Here is a 23,375-nt window from a genome sequence, read left to right on the forward strand (position 1 = left end):
GGCCGCCCTGATGTACTTGGCGCCACAATATCACGCACCTCCTGAGCGGGAGATGCAGGTACTGACACGTGAGGAGAGTTAGTCGGCATAACTTTCCCCTCGTTGTCTGGTGAAATTTTCTTAACATGTACAGATTGGCTTTTATTTAAAGTAGCATCAATGCAATTAGTACACAAATTTCTATTGGGCTCCACATTGGCCTTTGAACATATTGCACAAAGAGATTCCTCTGTGTCAGACATGTTTAAACAAACTAGCAATTAGCCTAGCAAGCTTGGAAAATACTTTTCAAATAAATTTACAAGCAATATAAAAAACGTTACTGTGCCTTTAAGAAGCACACAAAACTGTCACAGTTGAAATAACAATGAACCGGATTAGTTATAGCAACCAAATTTTCACAGTAAATGCATTAAGTTAGCAAAGGATTGCACCCCCTAGCAAATGGATGATTAACCCCTTAATACCAAAAAACGGATAACAATTGAAAATATAAACGTTTTTATCACAGTCAAAGCACAGTCTCACAGGTCTGCTGTGAGTGATTACCTCCCTCAAAACTAGTTTTGGAGACACCTGAGCTCTGTAGAGACGTCCTGGATCATGCAGGGAGAAAAAGGCAGACTGTGACTGAATTTCTACTGCGCAATAAAGCGCCAAAATAGGCCCCTCCCACTCATAATACAACAGTGGGGAAGCTCAGTAAACTGATTTAATTCATAACAAACGACAGCCATGTGGAAAATAACGCCCATAAAATTTTTCACCAAGTACCTCAGAGAAAAAAACGATTAACATGCCAGTAAACGTTTTAAATATAAAATTATGAAATGTTATTAAAAAGCCTGCTGCTAGCCGCTCTCACTGCAGAATAGGCTATAAGTTATATGTATACAGTATTTTCTTAGTGAAGTGCCATTCCCCAGAAATACTTCAGTGTAAACATACATACATATCAGCCTGATACCAGTTGCTACTACTGCATTTAAGGCTGTACTTACATTACATCGGTATTAGCAGTATTTTCTCAGTCAATTCCATTCCTTAGAAAATAATATACTGCAACATACCTCCTTGCAGGTGAACCCTGCCCGCTGTCCCCTGTTCTGAAGTTACCTCACTCCTCAGAATGGCCGAGAACAGCAAATGGATCTTAGTTACGTCCGCTAAGATCATACACAAACTCAGGTAGATTCTTCTTCTAATGCTGCCTGAGAAAAAACAACACACTCCGGTGCCGTTTAAAATAACAAACTTTTGATTGAAGAAATTAAAACCAAGTTTAACAACCACAGTCCTCTCACACGTCCTATCTATTAGTTAGGTGCAAGAGAATGACTGGGTATGACGTAGAGGGGAGGAGCTATATAGCAGCTCTGCTTGGATGATCCTCTTGCACTTCCTGTTAGGGAGGAGTTATAATCCCATAAGTAATGGATGACCCGTGGACTGACTACACTTAACAGGAGAAAGGAACAATACTTTTCCAAGAAAGTAATTTAACGTTCAGAAAATGCATAGTTTCAAACGGAGGAGCCTGTAAAGCCCTCAGCACCAAATTGAGACTCCAAAGAGGAGAGATTGAATTAATGATAGGCTTGATATGGACCAAAGCCTGTACAACACAATGAATATCAGGATGATTAGCAATCTTTCTGTGAAAAAAGAACAGAAAGAGTAAAGATTTGTCCTAACGAAGAACTGAAGACAAAACCTTATCCAAATCAACCTGAAAAAAATAATAAAATTCTATGAATTTTAAAAGAATGCCAAGAAAAGTAGGTCTTCCAGACTCAATATAAATCTTTCTAGAGACAGATTTATGAGCCTGAAACATAGTATTAATCAATGAGTCAGAAAAATATTTCTTATAAATCTTCTAAATATTTCTTGTACATAAGATGTAAGAATGGCAATATATAAAGCATAAATACTAATGGATTCTGCATGTAAAAGTATATCATAATAACTTATTACAAACCATAGCTAAAGATAAACATTATAACATTTAAAATAAATGAACTTAGCTTTGGTAGAACTGAAACTCAGTTAAGCGTTTTTCCAGAAGTGGCTTCTGATTCAGGGTCAATCTGAGACATCTTGCAATATGTAATAGAAAAAACAACATATAAAGCAAAATTGATCAAATTCCTTAAATGACAGTTTCAGGAATGGGAAAAATGCCAATGAACAAGCTTCTAGCAACCAGAAGCAATAAACAATGAGACTTAAATATTGTGGAGACAACAATGACGCTCAAATTTTTTAGCGCCAAAAAAGCCGCCCACATTATTTGGCGCCTAAATGCTTTTGGCGCCAAAAATGACGCCACATCCGGTAACGCTGACATTTTTTGGCGCAAAAACGTCAAAAAAATGACGCAACTTCCGGCGACACGTATGACGCCGGAAATGACAAAAAAAAATTTGCGCCAAGAAAGTCCGCGCCAAGAATGACGCAATAAAATGAAGCATTTTCAGCCCCCGCGAGCCTAACAGCCCACAGGAAAAAAAGTCAAATTTTAAAGGTAAGAAAAATTTAATATTCAAATGCAATATCCCAAATAATGAAACTGACTGTCTGAAATAAGGAATATTGAACATCCTGAATCAAGGCAAATAAATGTTTAAACACATATTTAGAACTTTATATAAAAGTGCCCAACCCTAGCTTAGAGTGTCACAGAAAATAAGACTTGCTTACCACAGGACACTCATCTACATATAGTAGAAAGCCAAACCAGTACTGAAACGAGAATCAGTAGAGGTAATGGTATATATAAGAGTATATCGTCGATCTGAAAAGGGAGGTAAGAGATGAATCTCTACGACCGATAACAGAGAACCTATGAAATAGACCCCGTAGAAGGAGATCATTGAATTCAAATAGGCAATACTCTCTTCACATCCCTCTGACATTCACTGCACACTGAGAGGAAAACCGGGCTCCAAGCACAAACTTACTTCACCACCTCCATGGGAGGCAAAGTTTGTAAAACTGATTCGTGGGTGTGGTGAGGGATGTATTTATAGGCATTTTAAGGTTTGGGAAACTTTGCCCCTCCTGGTAGGAATGTATATCCCATACGTCACTAGCTCATGGACTCTTGCTAATTACATGAAAGAAACAAAATTTATGCTTACCTGATAAATTTATTTCTTGACACGGTGAGTCCACGGATCATCTCTAATTACTATTGGGAATATCACTCCTGTCCAGCAGGAGGCGGCAAAGAGCACCACAGCAAAGCTGTTAAATATCACCTCCCTTCCCTCCAACCCCAGTCATTCAAACGAAGGAAAAAGAGAGAAAGGAAGTAACACAAGGTGCAGAGGTGCCTGAGGTTTATATAACAAAGAAAAAGCTGTCTGTAAAAATACAGGGCGGGCCATGGACTCACCGTGTCAAGAAATAAATAAATTTATCAGGTAAGCATACATTTTGTTTTCTAATGACACAGTGAGTCCACGGATCATCTAATTACTAATGGGAATCAATACCCAAGCTAGAGTACACAGATAAGTGAGGGACAATTCAGGGCACCTAAACGGAAGGCACCACTGCTTGAAGAACCTTTCTCCAAAAAGAAGCCTCAGCCGAGGCAAAAGTATAAAATTTTGAAAATTTTGAAAAAGTGTATAAAGAGGACCAAGTTGCAGCCTTGCAAATCTGTTCCACAAAAGCTTCATTTTTGAATACTCAGGAAGAGGAAACAGCCCTCGTGGAATGAGCCGTGATTCTCTCAGGAGGCTGCTGTCAAGCAGTTTCATAAACCAAACAAATTATACTCTTCAGTCACAAAGAAAGAGAAGTAGCCGTCGCTTTCTGACCCTTGAGTTTCCCAGTGAAATCAACAAATAAAGCAGAAGACTGACGAAAATCCTTAGTCGCCTGCAAATAGTATTTCAACGCACGCACCACATCTAGGTTGTGCAGCAGACGCTCTGAGAAGAAGGGTTAGGACTAGGGTTGCCACCTGCCCCGGTTTTACCGGGACAGTCCAAGTCTGGGCCTGTATGTCCCGTATCTATCGTCAAATACCCCGGGCTAAGAGCTCCCCTGGGGCTGGCAAAGCAGTGAGCGCAGATTAAAAAAAAATAGCTGGCCAGAGGAGCTCATAGCCTGGCGGGAGGAAAGACAGAACCTGCATGTGTTGCGGCTGGAGTATGTGGGAAGTACTGCCTGGAGTATGTGGGAGGGATGGAAGGTGGGGGGGGGGGGGGAGAAGAGAAGAGGGTCACGTCACTTCCATCACTGCACTGTGCTGAGCCTGCACTGCGCAGATTGTGCCATTAGTAAGGAGACAAGACAGTGAGCAGAGGTGCGTGCAGCCGGTGACCGGTCCCGTAACTAACCCCACTAACACTAACCTCCCTACAGCTTCCAAATAGATTTTACTATACTGTGTTTGTTAAAATAGGAGGATGGGCTTACAGCATTCCTAAGAGCCACAGACATAGTTTTCTGTCTCTTAGGAAATGATGCAGCTTTAAGCCCGCCCTCCTGTATAACAAACTCAGTATAATAAAATCTCTTTGGAAGCTGCAGAGAGGTTAGTAATAAGATTTCTTTTTGCCGATATATGCAGTTCTAAGGTTCTTGATATTCATTTAGAAGAGCCATTAACACTGCTTTTTGAATAGACGTTTAATCATTACAAGGGCACCCATTGTTCAGCATTGGAATAGTTGTAAACAATGATGTTTGTTATTAGTCATTTTAACGTTTATATCACATTTACTATTAAGATTGTTTTCTTAAATGTCATATTTTTCCACAATGGACTAGGCTACACCCCAGAACAAAGTAGCACTCTCTGGCACTACTCATAAAACAAAAAACTCTTGATTGAAGAATCTAAACTAACACCTCACTTTACCTGCTTCCTATCACTAACATATGCAAAGAGAATGACTGGAGTGGGAGGGAAGGGAGGAGCTATTTAACAGCTCTGCTGTGGTGCTCTTTGCCTCCTCCTGCTGACCAGGAAGTGAATATCCCATAAGTAATGAAGATTATCTGTGGACTCATCGTGTCTAAGAAATATATTTTATATATATATATATATATATATATATATATATATATATATATATATATATATATATATATATATATATATATATATATAAATATTGAATTTGAGTCCGTGAGAAGACACCCCCCAAACCACGCCCCTCCACCCCTATTTAGAAAGTGTCCAGGAATCTTCTGGGCAAAAGGTGGCAACCCTAGTTAGGACACAAAGGAGGTACGATTTCTTGATTAATGTTCCTATCCGAAACCACTTTAGGGAGGAACCCTAACTTAGTACGCAGAACTACCTTATCTGAATGGAAAATAAGGTAAGGGGATTCATACTGCAACGCCCAGAGCTCAGAGACTCTACAAGCAGAAGAAATTGCAACAAGAAACAAAACTTTCCAAGATAACCTCTTAATATCTAAAGAATGCATAGGATCAAACGGAGCCTGTTGAAGAACTCTAAGAACAAGGTTAAGACTCCAGGGAGGAGGAATAGCAGGTTTGAACACAGGTCTGATTTTGACCAAGACAGAAGGATTGCACATCTGGCACGTCCGACAGACATTTATGCAACAATATAGATGAGGCAGAAATTTGACCTTTCAGGGTACTAGCAGATAATCCCTTCTCTAGACCCACCTAGAGAAAGGACAAAATTCTAGGAATCCGAACTATACTCCAAGAGTAGCCTCTGGATTCACACAAATACAGATATTTACACCATATCTTATAGTAAATTTTTGTGGTAACAGGCTTACGAGCCTGAATCATGGTCTCAATGACCGACTCAGAAAAACCACGCTTAGATAGAATTAAGCGTTCAATCTCCAAGCAGTCAGCTTTAGAGTAACGAGATTAGGATGAAGGAAGGGTCCTTTAAGTAGAAGGTCCTTCCTCAGTGGAAGACTCCAAGGTGGAACAGATGACATCTCCACTAGATCTGCATACCAGATACTGTGACGCCACGCCGGTGCAATGAGGATCACCGACACCCTCTCCTGTTTGATTCGAGCAATGACCCGTGGAAGCAGAAAAAACGGAGGAAATAGGTATGCTAGACTGAAGTTCCAAGGAACCGCCTGAGGATCCCTTGACCTAGACATTTTGTCGAGATGCCATCAGATCCAGCTCCGGTTGCCCCCATTTAGGAATCAAGTTGGAAAACACCTCCGGATGGAGTTCCCACTCCCCCGGGTGAAAGGTCTGTCTTCTCAGAAAATCCGCTTTCCAATTGTCCACTCCTGGAATGTGGATCGCAGATACACAGATGTTGTGGGTCTCCGCCCACTGAAAAATTTTGGCTACCTCTGTCATGGCCAAAGAACTCTGATTTCCCCCCTGATGGTTGATTTAAGCCACTGAAGTGATGTTATCCGACTGGAACCTGATAAACTGGGCTGAAGCTAAATAAGGCCAAGCTAGAAGAGCATTGAAGATTGCCCTTAGCTCTAGGATTTTTATGGGGAGAACAGACTCCTCCTGAGACCATGTCCCCTGAGCCATTAGTGAGCCCCAGACTGCTCCCCCATCCCAACAGGCTGGCACCCATGGTCACAATCACCCAAGAAGGTCTGCAGAAGCAGGTTCCCTGGGAGAGATGTTCCCGAGATAATCACCAAGGAAGAGAAAATCTTGTCGCCTGATCCAGATGTAAACGCGGAGACAGATCCGCATAATCCCCGTTCCATTGTTTGAGCATGCATAACTGGAGAGGTCCGAGATAGAATCGGGCAAACGGAATGATGTCCATGGCAGCTACCATCAGACCCACTACCTCTATACATTGGGCCACTAACGGCCGAGGAGAGGACTGAAGGGGAAGGCAAGAGTCGGAAATCTTTGTCTTTCTGACCCTTGTCAGAAATATTTTCATTAATAAGGAATCTATTATGGTTCCCAAGAACATTAAACTTGTAGCTGGTATCAAAGAACTTTTTCCCAAGTTCACCTTCCATCTGTGGGAACGTAGAAAAGATATCAGCTTGCTTGATGAAAGGATGGCGTCTGGACCAGAATGTCGTCCAGATAAGGCGCCACTGCAATGTCCCACAACCGAAACACCGCCAACAGGGATCCCAGGACGTTATAGAAAATTCTGGGAGCTGTGGCAACGCCGAAAGGAAGAGCCACAACCTGGAAGTGTTTGTCTAGAAAGGTGAACGTCAGAAACTTGTGATGATCCCTGTGGATGGGAACATGTAGGTACGCATCCTTCAAATCTACTGTTGTCATGAATTGACCCTCTTGAACCAAGGGAAGAATGGAACGAATAGTTTCCATCTTGAAGGACGGTACTCTGAGGAATTTGTTTAGACTTTTGAGATCTAAAATGGCCTGAAAGTTTCCTCTTTTTTTGGGAACCACCAACAGATTGGAGTAGAATCCCAGACCCTGTTCCTGCATTGGGACAGGAACTATCACTCTAGGTGGGAAAGGTCCCGTAAACAGTTTAAGAACGCCTCTCTTTATCTGGTCTACAGATAATCTGGAAAGCAGAAACCTGCCCCTGGGAGGAAATAATTTGAACTCTAGTCTGTATCCCCGGGACACGATGTCCACCGTCCAAGGATCTGGTACATCCCAAATCCAAGCCTGAGCAAAGAAAGACAGTCTGCCCACCACAAGATCCGGTCCCGGATCGGGGACAGACCCTTTATGCTGACTTTGAGTCACTAATGGGCTTCTTAGATTGCTTCCCCTTGTTCCAAGACTGTATGGACCTCCAGGAAGGCTTGGACTGTTCTTGCTTGGCAGAGGAAGTTTTAACCTTGAAGTTTCAAAAGGAACGAAAATTACTCTGACGTCCCTTCTGCTTACTCCTCTTGTCCTGAGGGTGCAAATGACCCTTACCTCCCGTAATGTCTGAAATAATTTCAGCCAAGTCTGGCCCAAACAATGTCTTACCCTTGTAGGGTATCTGCAAAAGCTTAGACTTAGACGACACATCCGCAGACCATGATTTCAACCATAAAGCTCTGCGGGCCAGTACTGCAAAACCAGAAATCTTTGCTCCCAACTTAATAACTTGAAGGGAAGCATCCATAATAAAGGAATTTGCCAACTTAACGGCCTTGATCCTATCCTGGATCTCCTCAAGGGGAGTATCTGTCTGAATAGATTCAGACAACGCATCGCAGGTTGCCATTGTAAACCCTGGTGTACATACATCTTTTTAAGTAACCCCTCCGACTTCTTATCCATAGGATCCCTTAAGGTTCAGCTATCCTCTATAGAATAGTGGTTCTCTTAGCCAAAGCGGAAATTGCCCCTTACACCTTGGGGACCGTCTGCCAAGATCCTTGATAGAGTCAGCTATTGGAAACATCTTCTTAAAAATTGGGGATGGAGAAAAAGGAATACCCGGTCTCTCATTCCCGGACAATCTCTGTAACCCAGTCTGGAACTGGAAAAACCTCCACCGAGGAAGGAACGTCAATTAGGATTGACTACGACAGTCATGTCAGAGTTGTCCAAGGTGGCCAAAACCCTCTTGAAGGGACACTGTACCCAAATTTTTTCTTTCGCGATTCAGATAGAGCATGACATTTTAAGCAACTTTCTAATTTACTCCTATTATCAAATTTTCTTCATTCTCTTGGAATCTTTATTTGAAATGCAAGAATGTAAGTTTAGATGCTGGCCCATTTTTGGTGAACAACCTAGGTTGTCCTTGCTGATTGGTGGATAAATTCATCAACCAATCAAAAACTGCTGTCCAGAGTTCTGAACCAAGAAAAAAGCTTAGATGCTTTCTTTTTTTATATAAAGATAGCAAGAGAATGAAGAAAAATGGATAATATGAGTAAATTAGAAAGTTGCTTAAAATTGCATGCTCTATCTGAATCACAAAAGAAAATTTTTTGGTTCAGTGTCCCTTTAAGTAACAACCGGAGGTGTTCTAGCTTAAACCTGAAGGATACAACTTCAGCATCAGAAGTAATTACACTGACTGAGTCGGAGACTTCACCCTCAGATGCTACCGAAATATCTTCCTCCTCTGATTTCTGGGAAGGAACAATCGGAATAGCCACAACTGCATCAGAAACCTTACTCACTGAATCTTTAAATTTCCTCTTACACTTTCCCTGCAGTGTGGGAAAAGCAGACAGTGTATCAGTTACCGCAGAGGATATGTGGGTAGCAATGTCTTGTAACTTAACTCCAACCGGAATGTGAGAGGAAGCACAGGGCACTGCATGTGTGGACGATAAAGTTTGGGACACTTGAGGGGAAAACTGTGGCATGTCTTGAACAGGAGACTCCTGAACAACCTCCGCCATAGATAATGAAGGCTCAGTATGAAAAAGTCTATCCCTGTAATGCAATGTTCACTCAATACATGAGGAACAAAAAGGGATTGGTGGTTCTACATTAGCATCAAAACACAAACCTCAAGTAACATTTTGAAGCGCTTCTTGGTCCATCTTTACTTAAAATTTTATTGTGACAAAAACGTTACTGTCCCTTTAAATTTAAAACGACACTTTATTTCTTTAACAGCAGGGCAGCATAAAAACACTTATATCAGCTCAGAATTTAATTGGAACGTTACTGTCCCTTTAAATTCAAACAGACACTTTATTTCTTTAACAGCAGAGCAGCAGCTCTACAGTAAAAACAAGCAACCTCCACAACTCAGCAAGCTCTGCTGAGGTGCCTACCTGTCCTGCTGGCTGTCAGATCAATAGTAGATAGCGATCCGGACTCCCACCACAACTGCACCAGCCGCCTCTAGAGATTGCTGAACCGTCCTCTGATGAGCTATGCAACGGATATTCAGCATCCGGACACAAAGGAAGCAGAAAAAAAAAAAAAAGGAGTGCAAAGAAACGTCTTTGCCGCTTCAAAGAAGCCCGCCCATCGTGGACGTGGCTTACAACCTCCTGGTCGCCATTAACATCCCTTTAGGGAAAAGCATTGGGAGAGAGAAGAAAAGCTGCATTTACTGTACCCTCATCATAGTACATAATACAAGTCATGAAATAATCTTACACAACAGTGCTGCATAATATGCCAAACACAAATACTTCAATTAAACCGAGCCTCCATATATCGTCCCCAGTGCCTGCATAACTGCCATACAATGACCCATTAACCTCTAATAGGCTGATTGTATAAAATCCCAAACAGAATTAACTGTCAAAGTGCCATTATTCCCTTTTCCTTTCAGAGAATAAAAATTGGCACTTGCCTTCATTAAAACTGTGCGGCAGCAGGAAAGCTCACCTGGTTTGAGAGGGCTTCCTCCCTCACATGGACCTGTGGAAAGAAGAAAGACTGAATAATCTCACTCAGGCTTTCAAATTAGGGCAGCAATAACCATGTGCTTTTCACGTAGGCAAAGAGAATGACTGGGGTTGGAGAGAAGGGAGGTGATATTTTACAGCTTTGCTGTGGTGCTCTTTGCCTCCTCCTGCTGGCCAGAAGTGATATTCCCAATAGTAATTAGAGATGATCCGTGGACTCACCGTGTCATTAGAAAGAAACAGGAGAGGTTCAGTATGGGCCAAAGCACCACAGATAATATCCCACCTTACTAGTCAAACATGTAATAGAAATAAGTAAAAAAGCTGCATTCTGCCTCAAATACAAAAAAAAGGAGAAGTATAAAATGAAAACAAAAAACATGGAGACAAGAACGTTCAACTATAAAACTCCCACAAATGCCACAGGAACATAAGACAAGAGCTGTCACAACACAGCTAAAGACTGAGTTTGTCATCTGGGACATTTTTTATACACTCAGGTAACTAGATATTATCCCTATGTTATACACTCAGGTAACTAGATATTACCCCTATGTTATACACTCAGGGTAACTAGATATTACCCCTATGTTATACACTCAGGGTAACTAGATATTACCCCTATGTTATACACTCAGGTGACTAGATATTACCCCTATGTTATACACTCAGGTGACTAGATATTATCCCTATGTTATACACTCAGGTAACTAGATATTATCCCTATGTTATACACTCAGGTAACTAGATATTATCCCTATGTTATACACTCAGGTAACTAGATATTATCCCTATGTTATACACTCGGGTAACTAGATATTATCCCTATGTTATACACTCAGGTAACTAGATATTATCCCTATGTTATACACTCAGGTAACTAGATATTATCCCTATGTTATACACTCAGGTGACTAGATATTATCCCTATGTTATACACTCAGGTAACTAGATATTATCCCTATGTTATACACTCAGGTAACTAGATATTATCCCTATGTTATACACTCAGGGTAACTAGATATTATCCCTATGTTATACACTCAGGGTAACTAGATATTATCCCTATGTTATACACTCAGGGTAACTAGATAACATAATTTATGCTTACCTGATAAATTCCTTTCTTCTGTTGTGTGATCAGTCCACGGGTCATCATTACTTCTGGGATATAACTCCTCCCCAACAGGAAATGCAAGAGGATTCACCCAGCAGAGCTGCATATAGCTCCTCCCCTCTACGTCACTCCCAGTCATTCGACCAAGAATCAACGAGAAAGGAGAAACCAAGGGTGAAGTGGTGACTGGAGTATAATTTAAAAAATATTTACCTGCCTTAAAAAACAGGGCGGGCCGTGGACTGATCACACAACAGAAGAAAGGAATTTATCAGGTAAGCATAAATTATGTTTTCTTCTGTTATGTGTGATCAGTCCACGGGTCATCATTACTTCTGGGATACCAATACCAAAGCAAAAGTACACGGATGACGGGAGGGATAGGCAGGCTCATTATACAGAAGGAACCACTGCCTGAAGAACCTTTCTCCCAAAAATAGCCTCCGAAGAAGCAAAAGTGTCAAATTTGTAAAATTTGGAAAAAGTATGAAGCGAAGACCAAGTTGCAGCCTTGCAAATCTGTTCAACAGAGGCCTCATTCTTAAAGGCCCAAGTGGAAGCCACAGCTCTAGTAGAATGAGCTGTAATTCTTTCAGGAGGCTGCTGTCCAGCAGTCTCATAGGCTAAACGAATTATGCTACAAAGCCAGAAGGAGAGAGAGATAGCCGAAGCCTTATGACCTCTCCTCTGACCAGAGTACACGACAAACAGGGAAGACGTTTGTCGAAAATCCTTAGTTGCCTGCAAGTAGAACTTGAGGGCACGAACTACATCCAGATTGTGTAGAAGACGTTCCTTCTTTGAAGAAGGATTCGGGCACAGGGAAGGAACCACGATCTCTTGATTGATGTTCCTGTTAGTGACTACCTTAGGTAAGAACCCAGGTTTAGTACGCAGAACTACCTTATCTGAATGAAAAATCAAATAAGGAGAATCACAATGTAAAGCTGATAACTCAGAGACTCTCCGAGCCGAAGAAATAGCCATTAAAAATAACACTTTCCAAGATAACAACTTTATATCAACGGAATGAAGGGGTTCAAACGGAACTCCTTGTAGAACGTTAAGAACAAGGTTTAGACTCCATGGCGGAGCAACAGTTTTAAACACAGGCTTGATTCTAGCTAAAGCCTGACAAAAGGCCTGGACGTCTGGATTTTCTGACAGACGCCTGTGCAACAAGATGGACAGAGCTGAGATCTGTCCCTTTAATGAACTAGCCGATAAACCCTTTTCTAAACCTTCTTGTAGAAAGGACAATATCCTAGGAATCCTAACCTTACTCCAGGAGTAACCTTTGGATTCGCACCAGTATAGGTATTTACGCCATATCTTATGGTAAATCCTTCTGGTAACAGGCTTCCTAGCCTGTATCAGGGTATCAATAACCGACTCAGAAAAACCACGTTTTGATAAAATCAAGCGTTCAATTTCCAAGCAGTCAGCTTCAGAGAAGTTAGATTTTGATGTTTGAATGGACCCTGAATCAGAAGGTCCTGTCTTAGAGGTAGAGACCAAGGCGGACAGGATGACATGTCCACTAGATCTGCATACCAAGTCCTGCGTGGCCATGCAGGCGCTATTAGAATCACTGATGCTCTCTCCTGTTTGATTTTGGCAATCAATCGAGGAAGCAGCGGGAAGGGTGGAAACACATAAGCCATCCCGAAGTTCCAAGGTGCTGTCAAAGCATCTATCAGAACCGCTCCCGGATCCCTGGATCTGGACCCGTAGCGAGGAAGTTTGGCGTTCTGGCGAGACGCCATGAGATCTATCTCTGGTTTGCCCCAACGTCGAAGTATTTGGGCGAAGACCTCCGGATGAAGTTCCCACTCCCCCGGATGAAAAGTCTGGCGACTCAAGAAATCCGCCTCCCAGTTCTCCACTCCCGGGATGTGGATTGCTGACAGGTGGCAAGAGTGAGACTCTGCCCAGCGAATTATCTTTGATACTTCCATCATTGCTAGGGAGCTTCTTGTCCCTCCTTGATGGTTGATGTAGGCTACAGTCGTGATGTTGTCCGACTGAAACCTGATGAACCCCCGAGTTTTTAACTGGGGCCAAGCCAGAAGGGCATTGAGAACTGCTCTCAATTCCAGAATGTTTATTGGTAGGAGACTTTCCTCCTGATTCCATTGTCCCTGAGCCTTCAGAGAATTCCAGACAGCGCCCCAACCTAGTAGGCTGGCGTCTGTTGTTACAATTGTCCAGTCCGGCCTGCTGAATGGCATCCCCCTGGACAGATGTGGCCGAGAAAGCCACCATAGAAGAGAGTTTCTGGTCTCTTGATCCAGATTCAGAGAAGGGGACAAGTCTGAGTAATCCCCATTCCACTGACTCAGCATGCACAATTGCAGCGGTCTGAGATGTAGACGTGCAAAGGGTACTATGTCCATTGCTGCTACCATTAAGCCGATCACCTCCATGCATTGAGCTACTGACGGGAGTTGAATGGAATGAAGGACACGGCATGCATTTAGAAGCTTTGTTAATCTGTCTTCTGTCAGATAAATCTTCATTTCTACAGAATCTATAAGAGTCCCCAAGAATGGAACTCTTGTGAGAGGAAAGAGAGAACTCTTCTTTTCGTTCACTTTCCATCCATGCGACCTTAGAAATGCCAGAACTAACTCTGTATGAGACTTGGCAGTTTGAAAGCTTGAAGCTTGTATCAGAATGTCGTCTAGGTACGGAGCTACCGAAATTCCTCGCGGTCTTAGTACCGCCAGAAGGGCACCCAGAACCTTTGTGAAGATTCTTGGAGCCGTAGCCAATCCGAATGGAAGAGCTACAAACTGGTAATGCCTGTCTAAGAAGGCAAACCTTAGGTACCGGTAATGATCTTTGTGAATCGGTATGTGAAGGTAAGCATCCTTTAAATCCACTGTGGTCATGTACTGACCCTTTTGGATCATGGGTAAGATTGTCCGAATAGTTTCCATTTTGAACGATGGAACTCTTAGGAATTTGTTTAGGATCTTTAAATCCAAGATTGGCCTGAAAGTTCCCTCTTTTTTGGGAACCACAAACAGGTTTGAGTAAAACCCTTGTCCTTGTTCCGACCGCGGAACCGGATGGATCACTCCCATTAATAACAGATCTTGTACACAGCGTAGAAACGCTTCTTTCTTTATCTGGTTTGTTGACAACCTTGACAGATGAAATCTCCCTCTTGGGGGAGAGAATTTGAAGTCTAGAAGGTATCCCTGAGATATGATCTCTAGCGCCCAGGGATCCTGAACATCTCTTGCCCAAGCCTGGGCGAAGAGAGAGAGTCTGCCCCCCACTAGATCCGGTCCCGGATCGGGGGCCCTCGATTCATGCTGTCTTAGGGGCAGCAGCAGGTTTCCTGGCCTGCTTGCCCTTGTTCCAGGACTGGTTAGGTTTCCAGCCTTGTCTGTAACGAGCAACGGCTCCTTCCTGTTTTGGTGCAGTGGAAGTTGGTGCTGCTCCTGCTTTGAAATTCCGAAAGGGACGAAAATTAGACTGTCTAGCCTTAGCTTTGGCTTTGTCTTGAGGCAGGGCGTGGCCCTTACCTCCTGTAATGTCAGCGATAATTTCTTTCAAACCGGGCCCAAATAAAGTTTGCCCTTTGAAAGGTATATTAAGTAATTTGGACTTAGAAGTTACATCAGCTGACCAGGATTTTAGCCACAGCGCCCTACGTGCCTGAATGGCGAATCCTGAATTCTTAGCCGTAAGTTTGGTTAAATGTACTACGGCCTCCGAAATGAATGAATTAGCTAGTTTAAGGACTCTAAGCCTGTCCGTAATGTCGTCCAGCGTAGCTGAACTAAGGTTCTCTTCCAGAGACTCCATCCAAAATGCTGCCGCAGCCGTAATCGGCGCGATGCATGCAAGGGGTTGCAATATAAAACCTTGTTGAACAAACATTTTCTTAAGGTAACCCTCTAATTTTTTATCCATTGGATCTGAAAAAGCACAGCTATCCTCCACTGGGATAGTGGTACGCTTAGCTAAAGTAGAAACTGCTCCCTCCACCTTAGGGACCGTTTGCCATAAGTCCCGTGTGGTGGCGTCTATTGGAAACATCTTTCTAAATATTGGAGGGGGTGAGAACGGCACACCGGGTCTATCCCACTCCTTAGTAACAATTTCAGTTAGTCTCTTAGGTATAGGAAAAACGTCAGTACTCGCCGGTACCGCAAAGTATTTATCCAACCTACACAATTTCTCTGGTATTGCAACAGTGTTACAATCATTAAGAGCCGCTAAAACCTCCCCTAGTAATACACGGAGGTTCTCCAATTTAAATTTAAAATTTGAAATATCTGAATCCAATCTGTTTGGATCAGAACCGTCACCCACAGAATGAAGCTCTCCGTCCTCATGCTCTGCAAGCTGTGACGCAGTATCAGACATGGCTCTAGTATTATCAGCGCACTCTGTTCTCACCCCAGAGTGATCACGCTTGCCCCTTAGTTCTGGTAATTTAGCCAAAACTTCAGTCATAACAGTAGCCATATCTTGTAATGTTATCTGTAATGGCCGCCCAGATGTACTAGGCGCCACAATATCACGCACCTCCCGGGCGGGAGATGCAGGTACTGACACGTGAGGCGAGTTAGTCGGCATAACTCTCCCCTCGCTGTTTGGTGAAATTTGTTCAATTTGTACAGATTGGCTTTTATTTAAAGTAGCATCAATACAGTTAGTACATAAATTTCTATTGGGCTCCACCTTGGCATTGGAACAAATGACACAGGTATCTTCCTCTGAATCAGACATGTTTAACACACTAGCAAATAAACTTGCAACTTGGTTACAATCTTATTTAACAAAAACGTACTGTGCCTCAAAGAAGCACTAAACGATTAAATGACAGTTGAAATAATGAACTGAAAAACTGTTATAACATCAATCCTTGAAAACAACACAACTTTTAGCAAAGGTTTGTTCCCATTAGTAAAGTAACAATAATTAAATTTGAAACGTAAAAATAACAGAGCAACGTTTTTAATCACAGTCAATATATAAGTCTCACAGCTCTGCTGAGAGAATCTACCTCCCTTCAAAGAAGTTTGAAGACCCCTGAGTTCTGTTAGAGATGAACCGGATCATGCAGGAAATACAAGAGTAACTGACTGGAAATTTTTGATGCGTAGCAAAGAGCGCCAAAAAACGGCCCCTCCCCCTCACACACAGCAGTGAGAGAGAAACGAAACTGTCACAATTAAAACAAGCAACTGCCAAGTGGAAAAATAATGCCCAAACATTTATTCACTCAGTACCTCAGAAAATGCAAACGATTCTACATTCCAGCAAAAACGTTTAACATAATAAATACCTATTAAAAGGTTTAATGTACTTTTTACAGAGTAATTCCAGTGAAGTACCATCCCCAGAATACTGAAGTGTAGAGTATACATACATGTCATTATAACGGTATGGCAGGATTTTCTCATCAATTCCATTCAGAAAATAAAAACTGCTACATACCTCAATGCAGATTCATCTGCCCGCTGTCCCCTGATCTGAAGCTTTTACCTCCCTCAGATGGCCGAGAAACAGCAATATGATCTTAACTACTCCGGTTAAAATCATAGTAAAAACTCTGGTAGATTCTTCTTCCAACTCTGCCAGAGAGGCAATAACACGCTCCGGTGCTATTGTAAAATAACAAACTTTTGATTGAAGTTATAAAAACTAAGTATAATCACCATAGTCCTCTCACACATCCTATCTAGTCGTTGGGTGCAAGAGAATGACTGGGAGTGACGTAGAGGGGAGGAGCTATATGCAGCTCTGCTGGGTGAATCCTCTTGCATTTCCTGTTGGGGAGGAGTTATATCCCAGAAGTAATGATGACCCGTGGACTGATCACACATAACAGAAGAAATTATCCTTATGTTATACACTCATGTAACTAGATATTATCCTTATGTTATACACTCATGTAACTAGATATTATCCCTATGTTATACACTCAGGGTAACTAGATATTACCCCTATGTTATACACTCAGGGTAACTAGATATTATCCCCTATGTTATATACTCAGGTGACTAGATATTATCCCTATGTTATACACTCAGGGTAACTAGATATTATCCCTATGTTATACACTCAGGGTAACTAGATATTATCCCTATGTTATACACTCAGGTAACTAGATATTATCCCTATGTTATACACTCAGGTAACTAGATATTATCCCTATGTTATACACTCAGGTAACTAGATATTATCCCTATGTTATACACTCAGGTAACTAGATATTATCCCTATGTTATACACTCAGGTAACTAGATATTATCCCTATGTTATACACTCAGGTAACTAGATATTATCCCTATGTTATACACTCAGGTAACTAGATATTATCCCTATGTTATACACTCAGGTAACTAGATATTATCCCTATGTTATACACTCAGGGTAACTAGATATTATCCCTATGTTATACACTCAGGGTAACTAGATATTATCCCTATGTTATACACTCAGGTAACTAGATATTATCCCTATGTTATACACTCAGGGTAACTAGATATTATCCCTATGTTATACACTCAGGGTAACTAGATATTATCCCTATGTTATACACTCAGGGTAACTAGATATTATCCCTATGTTATACACTCAGGGTAACTAGATATTATCCCTATGTTATACACTCAGGTAACTAGATATTATCCCTATGTTATACACTCAGGTAACTAGATATTATCCCTATGTTATACACTCAGGTAACTAGATATTATCCCTATGTTATACACTCAGGTAACTAGATATTACCCCTATGTTATACACTCAGGTAACTAGATATTACCCCTATGTTATACACTCAGGTAACTAGATATTACCCCTATGTTATACACTCAGGTAACTAGATATTACCCCTATGTTATACACTCAGGTAACTAGATATTACCTCTATGTTATACACTCAGGTAACTAGATATTACCTCTATGTTATACACTCAGGTAACTAGATATTACCCCTATGTTATACACTCAGGTAACTAGATATTACCCCTATGTTATACACTCAGGTAACTAGATATTACCTCTATGTTATACACTCAGGTAACTAGATATTACCTCTATGTTATACACTCAGGTAACTAGATATTACCTCTATGTTATACACTCAGGTAACTAGATATTACCTCTATGTTATACACTCAGGTAACTAGATATTATCCCTATGTTATACACTCAGGTAACTAGATATTATCCCTATGTTATACACTCAGGTAACTAGATATTATCCCTATGTTATACACTCCGGTAACTAGATATTATCCCTATGTTATACACTCCGGTAACTAGATATTACCCCTATGTTATACACTCAGGTAACTAGATATTATCCCTATGTTATACACTCAGGTAACTAGATATTATCCCTATGTTATACACTCAGGGTAACTAGATATTATCCCTATGTTATACACTCAGGGTAACTAGATATTATCCCTATGTTATACACTCAGGTAACTAGATATTATCCCTATGTTATACACTCAGGGTAACTAGATATTATCCCTATGTTATACACTCAGGTAACTAGATATTATCCCTATGTTATACACTCAGGTAACTAGATATTATCCCTATGTTATACACTCAGGGTAACTAGATATTATCCCTATGTTATACACTCCGGTAACTAGATATTATCCCTATGTTATACACTCCGGTAACTAGATATTACCCCTATGTTATACACTCAGGTAACTAGATATTATCCCTATGTTATACACTCAGGTAACTAGATATTATCCCTATGTTATACACTCCGGTAACTAGATATTACCCCTATGTTATACACTCAGGTAACTAGATATTATCCCTATGTTATACACTCAGGTAACTAGATATTATCCCTATGTTATACACTCAGGGTAACTAGATATTATCCCTATGTTATACACTCAGGGTAACTAGATATTATCCCTATGTTATACACTCAGGTAACTAGATATTATCCCTATGTTATACACTCAGGGTAACTAGATATTATCCCTATGTTATACACTCAGGTAACTAGATATTATCCCTATGTTATACACTCAGGGTAACTAGATATTATCCCTATGTTATACACTCCGGTAACTAGATATTATCCCTATGTTATACACTCCGGTAACTAGATATTACCCCTATGTTATACACTCAGGTAACTAGATATTATCCCTATGTTATACACTCAGGTAACTAGATATTACCCCTATGTTATACACTCAGGGTAACTAGATATTACCCCTATGTTATACACTCAGGTAACTAGATATTACCCCTATGTTATACACTCAGGGTAACTAGATATTATCCCTATGTTATACACTCAGGTAACTAGATATTATCCCTATGTTATACACTCAGGTAACTAGATATTACCTCTATGTTATACACTCAGGTAACTAGATATTACCCCTATGTTATACACTCCGGTAACTAGATATTATCCCTATGTTATACACTCAGGTAACTAGATATTACCTCTATGTTATACACTCAGGTAACTAGATATTACCCCTATGTTATACACTCAGGTAACTAGATATTATCCCTATGTTATACACTCAGGTAACTAGATATTACCTCTATGTTATACACTCAGGTAACTAGATATTATCCCTATGTTATACACTCAGGTAACTAGATATTACCCCTATGTTATACACTCAGGTAACTAGATATTATCCCTATGTTATACACTCAGGTAACTAGATATTACCTCTATGTTATACACTCCGGTAACTAGATATTATCCCTATGTTATACACTCCGGTAACTAGATATTATCCCTATGTTATACACTCAGGTAACTAGATATTACCTCTATGTTATACACTCAGGTAACTAGATATTATCCCTATGTTATACACTCAGGTAACTAGATATTACCCCTATGTTATACACTCAGGTAACTAGATATTATCCCTATGTTATACACTCAGGTAACTAGATATTACCTCTATGTTATACACTCCGGTAACTAGATATTATCCCTATGTTATACACTCAGGTAACTAGATATTACCTCTATGTTATACACTCCGGTAACTAGATATTATCCCTATGTTATACACTCAGGTAACTAGATATTATCCCTATGTTATACACTCAGGTAACTAGATATTACATCTATATTGCAAATTAAGGTTTGCACATACAAGTCACTGGTTTTCACAACCTGTAGTTTTGCTGTTACATTTAGCTGCATCTGTAAAGATGATGGTGATCATTAGTCTCAGTGAACACAAATGTACTAAACAATAACAGCTTATTAACCCATGCACTGCTGGCACTGTAGGTGAAAGTATAGATAGAAGACATTGGGTTATATCACTGTCTGCTAGGGGTCAATTAATGAGACTTGGTTTAGAAACCTATAGAAACTATGTGACAGCCAGGGACCTAGAACACCAGGGACATCGCACTAGAAACCTAGAACACCAGGGACATCGCACTAGAAACCTAGAACACCAGGGACATCGCACATAAAAATATTATTATTAGGTACTGGTGCAGGGTCACACCGGCCTATAACTGAACTTTGCTCCTTATGTCTCAGTTAGATCATTATCTATCAACTCCAAGGTTAGTACAGTAGCAAAACAACCCGTCACTAAACTTTCCTCTCAGTAAGGACAAAAGCTTGAAACTGAGATTAACCCCTTACTCCCCTGGTCTGTAGAAATCTGTTCTATCATTCAAACTAAATGCTGCTAAACACAGAGATCCATACACCCTGCAGTGCAAGTCCGGCCTTATGCCCTTACAGCATGCGTCATTCCCACCTCTACTGCACGTCTGTTCCATGCAACAACTACCCTTTCAGCGATAAAGTGTTTCCGCAAATTACTCCTGAACCCACTAAGAGATCATGACCCCTTGTTCTAGTGCTCCCCTCTAAGCTGTACATACTAAGCTCAAGAAGTCTTTTCTGGTGTGTAATAGGCCGGAAATTCCCAAACTCAGCCCTTCATGGGCTGCACAACAAGACAAAGGTTTTCACTCACTAAAAGATTTTATTGTTGAACAAATTCTCATCTCTGTATTTAACTCTAATATTAACAATTTAATTGGCACCGCTGGCACGCTTCTAAGCAAAACATGGCAGGTAGTGGCTACGGTTACGGGATTGCCTTGTTCCCATAAGACATGTGACAGGAAATCATTTACACCTGGCAATAAGCTGACAAGCGTGCAGGGAATCACGTGACAGGAAATAATTTACACCTGGTGATTAGCCGACAAGCGTGCAGGGAATCACGTGACAGGAAATAATTTACACCTGGTGATTAGCTGACAAGCGTGCAGGGAATCATGCGACAGGAAATAATTTACACCTGGTGATTAGCTGACAAGTGTGCAGGGAATCACGTGACTGTGAGGAAATCATTTACACCTGGCAATTAGCCGACAAGCGTGCAGGGAATCACGTGACAGGAAATAATTTACACCTGGTGATTAGCTGACAAGCGTGCAGGGAATCATGTGACAGGAAATAATTCACACCTGGTGATTAGCTGACAAGCGTGCAGGGAATCACGTGACTGAGGAAATCATTTACACCTGGCAATTAGCTGACAAGCGTGCAGGGAATCACGTGACTGTGAGGAAATCATTTACACCTGGCAATTAGCTGACAAGTGTGCAGGGAATCACGTGACAGGAAATAATTTACACCTGGTGATTAGCTGACAAGCGTGCAGGGAATCACGTGACTGTGGAAATCATTTACACCTGGCAATTAGCTGACAAGTGTGCAGGGAATCACGTGACAGGAAATAATTTACACCTGGTGATTAGCTGACAAGCGTGCAGGGAATCACGTGACTGTGAGGAAATCATTTACACCTGGCAATTAGCTGACAAGCGTGCAGGGAATCATGTGACAGGATAGCTCAGCATGCTGTGGCTGAGCTCTGTAGCAACCTGAGGGTTGTAGGTTGGATCCCCGGCGAGGTCCACTCAGCCTTTCATCCTTCTGAGGTGGATAAAAATGAGCAGCGCCTTGAGACCCTTACAGGTGATTAGCCGTGCTTTACAAGTACCCAATACATACATACATATACACCTGGAAATTAGCCGAAAGCGTGCAGGGAATTCATGCGACTGGAAATCATTTACACCTGGCGATTAGCTGACAAACGTGCAGGGAATCACATTACAAATTTCGGTATTAGCAACAAACAAACCTTCCCCTGAAGCCCACTTCCAATATCACTAATAAAGATGTTGATCAAAACAGAACCAATAACTGACCCTTGGGGAACACCACTAGAAACTGACCCCTCGTTTGAATGTACTTTATTGATGTAAACCCTCTGCTGTCTATCCTTAAGCCAGCATTCTACCCACTTAATCTTAGCATCTATTCCAAGGCAATACATTTTGTGAAACAAGCTCATCCCTGGTCTATTAATTTAGTTACAAGGTCAAAGAAATCAATTACATTAGTCTGCCATGATCTTTATGCTGCCCTTTGTCTTCTAAGTTGCTTACCTGAAGGAAACACACAAGTCTTTCCTTTAAAGAGTTACCAATAATTTCCCTGCAATTGAGGTCAAACTGACTGACCTATAGTTAGCAGAATCTTCCCTACTACACTTTTTATGAAGAGGAACTACTGTGGCAATTTTTCAGTCTTTTTGACTCCTGTTAGAAGTGACTGATTAAATAAATCAGCTAATGGAGTAGCTATTACGGATCAAAGTTCTCTTAGAACCCTTGGAGGAATATTATCTGGACCCAGAGACTTATTTACTTTTCTTTTTACAGAGGAAGAGGCTTCAAGGGCTTTATCAAAAATAAAAGTACTACTCACATTATCAATTACAGTAACATCCCTTATAGGGACATTATTCACTTGTTTTTTCTTTGCATAAAGGTTTTGTAGATGAACTATTTATATAGCCCATAAAGTTTTTTGTTTTTTTTTAAATGGATAGTTTTGCTTATTTTTAAATATCATTGCTCTGATTTTCAGCCTCCTAACAAAGCCCCAA

At 41.0% G+C, this 23,375-nt stretch overlaps 1 protein-coding gene across 1 annotated transcript in view; it reads right to left on the reverse strand.

Moving 5' to 3' along the window:
- The window catches only part of DGAT1 (diacylglycerol O-acyltransferase 1), a 283,457-nt gene that overhangs the window by 115,212 nt on the left and 144,870 nt on the right, over positions 1 to 23,375 (reverse strand). The window contains exon 5 of the mRNA XM_053715987.1: positions 20,542 to 20,584. Coding sequence (XP_053571962.1) covers positions 20,542 to 20,584 — 43 coding nt within the window. The remainder of the gene's footprint in view (positions 1 to 20,541; positions 20,585 to 23,375) is intronic.

Source organism: Bombina bombina, chromosome 5, assembly GCF_027579735.1.
Source record: "Bombina bombina isolate aBomBom1 chromosome 5, aBomBom1.pri, whole genome shotgun sequence".
NCBI classification, from domain to species: Eukaryota; Metazoa; Chordata; class Amphibia; order Anura; family Bombinatoridae; genus Bombina; species Bombina bombina.